The sequence below is a fragment of the Synchiropus splendidus genome, chromosome 4 (genome assembly GCF_027744825.2).
Source record: "Synchiropus splendidus isolate RoL2022-P1 chromosome 4, RoL_Sspl_1.0, whole genome shotgun sequence".
NCBI classification, from domain to species: Eukaryota; Metazoa; Chordata; class Actinopteri; order Syngnathiformes; family Callionymidae; genus Synchiropus; species Synchiropus splendidus.
This window is the reverse complement of record NC_071337.1, coordinates 12390489-12398177: the sequence shown is the minus strand read 5'-3', so window position 1 is coordinate 12398177 and position 7689 is coordinate 12390489. Positions and strand designations below refer to the sequence as shown.

At 41.9% G+C, this 7689-nt stretch overlaps 1 protein-coding gene across 5 annotated transcripts in view; it reads right to left on the bottom strand.

Annotated features, from left to right (window-relative positions):
* Positions 1-786: 786 nt before the first annotated feature.
* Positions 787-7689, bottom strand: part of trps1 (trichorhinophalangeal syndrome I) — a 101074-nt gene continuing 94171 nt past the window's right edge. For all 5 annotated transcript variants that reach the window (XM_053862135.1, XM_053862138.1, XM_053862134.1 and 2 more), the window contains exon 11: positions 787-6224. In XM_053862135.1, the coding sequence (XP_053718110.1) occupies positions 4731-6224 (1494 nt within the window). In that variant the 3' untranslated portion in view covers positions 787-4730. The remainder of the gene's footprint in view (positions 6225-7689) is intronic.

Below are 7689 nucleotides of genomic sequence, written 5' to 3'. Positions count from 1 at the left end.
ATTGTTAAACCAAGCGCCACCTTCTGAGCACTGAAAATAATGATGAATAAAACGAGCTTTGTGGATCTCTGGATTCACCTCAACTCAGATGATGCAGGTTCGAGCCCCACCTACTCCATCACCCGTGAAACTGCTGTTTAAAAAAAACAAAAACAAAACAAAAAAAAAAAAACATTGAGCAATGGGAACTTCCTTCCTGGTCTGTGGTGTTGAACTACAGTCACAATAAAACACATTATGTAAGTCCACTAAAAGGAACTTTGTATGAGTTAAGTTGGAAAAAGGTGAGTATAAAAAGCAAAAACAATACACACCTATTCCCCCCAACGTCCCCTCCCGGCAAAAAAAAAGGTTTTCCACAGTGAGGAGACAAAACACACCTTTATTTGTTATTACTTTTATTAATCATCGTCATCCACATTGTTTCAAGTTTAGCTGGGTAACAAACTTTTCTTGCCCGTCGAAATATGTTGAAATACTTTTTTTTTTCTTTGCATTAAAACAAAAGAACCTAACCTTAACATACAGAGAGAGATAAAATACAACATGAGAGAATAACACAAATATTTTTTCTAAAAACTGCTGAGAAACTATTAGACAAAATAAGATAACCATGATGCACGTGTATCTGACCAACAGAACAAAAACAAAACTGGCCCTTAGCTCCCTTGACTCCCATTGTTAATACTGTACATCCCAAATTGTACACCTGCTCCGTACCACCGGCTGCGTCTCACCGTTTATCCCTTCCTAAGTAACATATTTAAGAAACAAAAATAAATGGAGTGCAAGCAACATAGTCTTTAATACATTCGGAAAGGCAACAATGTAATGATTAAGAAATTGTTAAGGCGCCTTGTACAAAAATGTAAACGTTGATTCAAATTGGCATCAAAAACAAACAAAAAACATGCTGTGATTCCGTCCTGACCCAACTGCTCAGCCTATCATGAATTTTAAGGAGCAATTAATAAATACACTTTTTATTTTGGAGTTTTTTTTTTGTATAAAAACTGCTGCAAGCACAGTTCCTGAAACATTGTGACTTCAGGATCAGTGTGGAAAACACAAACAAAAGACAGATTTAAGAGAACCAGGGACAGCAAAGAAGAAGAGTGGATATAGAGAGAGATTTAACATTGACGTGATGGAGTTCAACTTCATTCCATCTAGTCCATTAATAGGTCGATCTCTTCATAAGTACCCATCGCTGAGCCTGGACGCCCATTTAGTCTTGTAGCAGATCGCTCAGCTACAATAAAGAATGTAAATCCAAAAAGATACTTCAAAATGTTTGTTCAGTGGTGGTAAAATAAACTTTCTTTAGTTTGTGGATTGCAAATTCAGGAATTTCAGGACAATGCATTGGGTACACTGCGAGTCTGACTACTTTCTACCAACGTAAACAAAAAGATACTCGCTGCCACACGTTTCAAGAACATCTACAGGAGTGTTTGGGCTGACAAGTGCAACATATTTGTTAAAGCAGGGTTAAACAAGTCTTAGGTAGGTGTGGTAGCTAAAGTACAATATCATTCACTTCTTCTCCACCCTTTCAAATCGAAGGCTCGGTCAGAAGGCAACACTTCTCAAACAGTAAACATTCCCAGCGAGCCTAATCCTGTCCAGCACCTTCCACCGGAAGGATGACAACAGAGCATCCAACCCCAACTCTGTTATGCTGCAAACACTCATCTGTTCACTGAAATCCCTCTGTAAATCTTGAACTAGATCTTCTGTCCTTCACCAAAAGAGACGAGAAGAGCGCCTGACTGACTGTAGACACTGCGACCACAGTGTACAGCCTTACAACAGGAATGAACTGGGATCTATATATATATATATAAGTTTCTCTAGCCAGGTGCACACCTGAATGGCAGTATCTTGCAAAAACACATTTTGAATCTACACCAAAACATTTCATCTTTAACTGGTTAAGTAGCAGAGGGTGCTGGTAAGAAGCTATGGAGAACTCCCATTGTGCCAAATCAATCAATACAAGAAACAAGAGTAATAGCAGTGTTCTTCTCTGTCATCCAACTGATCAATACCGTCCTTGTCACAGTTGGGGGAAACTGATATGATCTTAAGCCGCATGCTCCCAGGCACTTGATATGAACAAGCATAGAAAAATATCTTTTTTTTTCCCACCAATATTTTTAATTGCATTTTTTTCAATTTTGTTTTTAGGTAACTAAGGCAGCAAGGCATGTGATTCTTGGTATAAAAATAGAAGGTTATCTCAGCGACGCTTCACTTCACCTGAATGAAGTGCAACCACAAGAGAACGAGTTGAAAGACAAGGTACATTTCAGATTGATTTCCCTAACGTTAAAGGCTTAGTAAAGGTTTGGGTTCATTTTTCCTCCTCAAATTTGACGTAGAAAATGTATGGTGTAAAACACTTGGTGATGGGAATGACAGGACTGTCAACAGTTCGGAGGTGTTGAAGTCATTTGATCGCACTCTTGAGTCAACATGACGTTCAGCTCTGAAACTGTGGTAAAAAAGAACAATGCAAGAAAACAGGATGAAGTGAGGCCACTCATAAACCTTCATCAGTTGAGCTGTTTTAAGGCCCCAAATTACGCAAAATAAACTTTTACTTGTGTTTGCATCAGTATGCACGACAAGGATGAGACAAACCCTTTGAGTTCAAACACATATTTCTGAAGGAATCCTGCCATGAAGAGTCACTTGTGCCATTGTTGCAGTTTTTTTTGTTCAGATTTCTACACCACAAGTCTTGACGTTGAAAGACAATGGAAGAGTCCATCCCCACCTTGGAATGCGTACAGTTGCGATCTGATGAATCTTTATTTAGTGATTTATTTTAATAGTTGTATGTAAAGGTATGCCAGGATAAAACTGACTGACGTGCTTTTAGTTTTGGTATTTAGTCCCACATTTTATGTGTGGGACTGTGATATGTCTTCCCGCTTCCACAATGAGCTTTACGCCTTTGACCACTTTCACCAAAGGGCATGAAGGCGAGTCGAAAACAGAGGGAGCAGTGAGATGTGATCTACCTCCGCTGCACATATTTTGACTATTGCAAGTGTTGCATTCCATTCATTTTCACCTCAAAGCTCATTGAATAAATCAGACTAAACATAAAAAGGAAGGACCTCTTTGTCACGAAACCTTAGTATGTGAAAGTTAAGGATTATAATCACTAACTTGTGCTGGGTGCGTGGAACAAATACGTAGAAATAACTATTGTTGATACTGGATGAATGTCGCAGAACGGAAATCAAACAATCACAAAGACTCCTGAAAGGCATTTTTCATGCACATGTGTTTTACAGCTCATTTCGTTTGAAGGCAACCTACGTTTTTTGAGGCCATATGCTTGCTACATATAATAAAGGCGAACCATCAGAAACACTGAAGATGTATCACAGTGCAAACAAGTACAGTAACTCCCAACTTCAGATCGTTCTTTTCATATATATATATATATATTTATATATAAAGTTAAGGTTGTTTCTATTAGAAACCAGGCATGTGAAAAATGAATAACTAGAGCCACATTGACCTACTTAAACACACACAAAAAAACACAATATACAAGAATAAAGAACGAATGGAAGCATTAATGAACATGCAAAAATATGTAACCGCATATTGATGTTGTGAAGAGGAGGGTGGGTGTGCAACTAAAATGACCCCTGAGGAGTGAGAAACCCAGCGTATGCCTTCATTCTTTTTGTGAGGTTGTTGGCCCTTCCACACACAAACATGGTAACACAAATGGACACATTACCCGCTGTTGCTGTACCGTTTTTTTTTTGTTAGCAAGTGTAACAATCCTCCATTAAAAAAAACACAAACATGAACAAAGACTCAAATACACTAATTAAGGTACCGTTTCCTGCCTTTTACAAAATAACACATGGAGCAAATTGCATGTTTTTTTGTTTATCTATAACATTAATATAAATGTTAAGCAGGTTAATAGATGGTTGTCCTATGAGGCAGGCAGCCAGGCACGTAGCTAGTATCATGGCACAAAGGAAGGTACAAAATAATGTCACTTGGTTTGGTCCCTCAGGACCAAGAGAACACTTCGGTCGGTATTAAAACCGGTTTTCCCAGTTGCTACTGGTTTCAAGCAGTTTGAAGAGGCGTGGGAAATCCATACCCAAAAGCCACTTTGCTTTGCAAATGCAGTCAGTTTACAGATACAAAAACTGATCCATTAGTACCAGAAGAATGCCGCATGGACACACCGTTTCCATGTGAAAGGTCAAAAAGTTGGTTTTGGTTTTGGATCCTTTCACACTGTCAAAAAAAAGAAGAACTGAGTCACTTTAGACTGACTCAGCACGGTGTCAAGTTCCAACATTCGGATGCTGAGATGCTCTGCTGTAAGGTGTGCAGGGATCAACGAAAAACCACATCTACTCTTGGTCGAGCGCTTGAATTGGTTCAGCATGCATATGACATGGTTATTCGTTGACGGTGGTTTCCTGCTTCATGCCCGACATTCTGAGTTGCATTCTTGCCAGGAATCTGTCAGGGGGACGTCAGGAGTTGGAGGGGCGGCAGCGAGAGAAAAACATGGAAAAATGACAATGATTTTTTTGACCATTTGACAGCCGATTGCTTCCAGCGTGTGGAGGGGTTCCAGTCAATGATAGGCCAGATATGACGTTAGCTAGCCTCCAGTGCTATGGAAGAGTTCAGCTTATCGGAGACAACATGCACATTTAAGGGCCTGCGGGAGCTCAAGGCAACAGATTAGTGACCTTGCTGTCTTTTAACTTTTTAGAGTCAGACATGACCTCTGTGTTATTTCTGATGTCATCGGCGATATCTTCTGACGCCATCTCACTTTCCTCTTCTGGGTCAGCTGTGTTTCCTTGATGCTTCTTTTTAGCTGCAGCGCCATCCTCTGAAGTGTCTTTAGCTTGGTCGGCATGAAGCGCTCCGACAAATCCCTCGCCATCACCAGGATCCTCACCTTCCAGGTTCCCTTCACACTCTGTCGTCTGAATTTGGCTATATTGCACCTGTCCCCTCTGTTGGGGCGTTTTGTCTGTGTACCTGTGTAATCCTCGCTGTATGTGTGTGGTGAAGTCATAGCGATCTGCGCAAACGTGAAGGCAGAAGCTGCACTGGTAGGGCCGCTGATCGCCATGGCAACTCATGTGCAGTGCGTACATGACTTCATCTAGAAAGTAGATTCCACAGTGGACGCAGTGATTGGTCAGGTCATCCTGTGTAGCTACATCCACCATTTTATGACGAGCTGAACAACTGTCTTCATTTTCCGTTTTGTCCCCATGATTTGCTGCCTCATGTGGCGTCTCCTGCTCCGTCCCTCCTTTCCAGGGCTCGCCCAAACCCTTCTCTTCTGGCTTCAGCACCTCTGCACCATTTGTTGAGCTCGCATCGTTTGAATCTCGCTGCCGTATGGCGAGATCAAGAGGAGCCTCATTTTCCGTCGCCGCCGATGTCTGCGGATGGAGAGGAGGTGGCGGATAGTGAGGAGCAGCTGGTGGGGGTGGGAGAGGAGAGTAGGGAGAGGCACAGTAAGGCACGGTGTAGCGTTGCTGATGATGGGGAACAGGTGTCACCATCGCACTGAGATAATGAGCGTTGTTTCCCAGACCTCCGGGGCTGGCCAAGTTACTGATGCCGGAGGTGGCAGCCATCTTATACTTGGTCCAGAATCTGAGCCAGTCAGACTCAGGGGTCAAGTCTGGTGACAGGGTTAATGGAAGTGGCAATGAGAACATAGGATACTGATATTTTTCAATGGGTGAACCAGGAGGCGAATAATTGGATGGTTTGGAAGGCCGCATGTATTTTTCAATTGGGCTTCCTCTTTCCGATCCTCCGCCTCCTTTTACCCCATCGACTTTAGAAACCATTCCTCCATCCACCAGTCCTCCATTTCCTTCTCCGATCAGAGAGGGCGGGCCATGGGACGGCAGAAGAAGCGGAGGCATGCGCCTGTGGATCTCCAAAGTTTGATTGGCTAGGAAAGCTTGAGTGGATCTGGGGGAGCGCGAGCGAGGCGACGGCTGTTGGTTTTTGACGGAACCGCAGCTTCTGTCAGACTCCTCTCCGTTCATGCGCTCCTCGCCGCCAACTCTTGGCTGCTTCGGCGTTGGATTGTCCGAGGACAGCGAGTCGGGGTTGAGGCGTTTTCGCGTGCGCCGTCTGATAATCTGTTCACCATTGTTTTGCTTGATGATGTTTAAAGGCCTGGGTGTCTGCAGAAGGAAAAAAGAAAAAAAGAATGTTTTAATGCATAAAGTTACACATACTGTTGGGAGCTCTAAGATATCAATGTCTGTGTATTTACTATCTTGGTAGGATGAGGGTTGGAGTTTTTTTTTATAAATGATGAGATTGTAAATTAACATATACATGAGACCAAAACATTATGATCATGGAAAAAAGCTTAGGAACATCTGTAAGCAATTGATAGCAGCTGCGAAAACCGACTTGCGGTTTCATGAAAATTTGACCATGCAGAGAGCGCCATCTACTGATCAATGAAAATAAGGACAGTGCTTTATAAAGAGTCAAAAATGCCAATTATTAAATTATATTACAGTATATTATATTAAGACCCAGGTTCGCCCCCAAAAGCTAGAATCGACATGGTGTACTTTCAAACTTGTATTTCCTTTTAGGTTTCTGTGGCACAGAATTAATAAGGAACTGGACGAGTCAGCTATAATGACAACAGGCTGAGAGTTTGTTATTAAGCTGTGGCGGGATTAAGACCACAGAAACATGGAAAACTACAACAACCAGAGTGAACCAAACAAAGACTTGGTGGGTTTGTTTCATATGCTAATGAGAGATAGCTAGAGCTCTTGTGTTTCAATGTTTACGCAGACAGTTAAGGCCAATAAAATGTCCCAAAAGCAAAGTGTTTACAATACTGAAACATGACTACATGAAAAATCTGTCTCTGCTTCCCACACTGATGATAAGTGGACAAACCTGGCATATTTATGGAAACCGTTCAAAGCAAAAGTTTTGTTTTGGATGCAGCAATAAATTGTTCCTCCCAGATTATTGACTGTCTTTCTGCGTGTGTTGCAAAGAACACAGCAGCATGTGTGTCCAGATGGTGTCAGGCTGAATGTGCACTCTATCACTCATTCAACTGTGGCCACTTACAGAGAGAGGAGCAGTTTAAAGTGTCAAGTCAGAGTTGCTCTGTTGCTCTTACAAACTATAACCAAATTATTTCTGACAACAGGCAACAAAGCAGGGTGATGGATTCCTTAAGAAAAATACCGACAAGGGGAACGGTAGCTGCGTTGTTACAATGGATTTAACCTTGTAGCAACGAATCTGGATTTCCTAATGAGATTACAATCCTATTCATTTGTCATTCGCTCGTTTGCAACATCTGGATCACTGCAATAAACATGTCTGCTTTGCAAGACTGACGAGCTCTTAACTGAAACATATGTCAAACAAAGCACCACGATGTTCCTCCTTCGCTTGTCTCTGTCTAGGTAGGGGGAGAAAAACGGAACAAGGCGGGTTGCAAAAAGGGGAGGAGAGAAGATAAAGGGAAAAATAAATGAAGAAGAGGTGGCGAGATTGACACTGTTAAGTTAGGAAACAGCGCTCCTAGTGGACAGAACAAAAACTGACTTCTTTAACCAGTGCTTTTTCTTTATGTTTGTCCCCATGAATAAAACGAAAAATGAC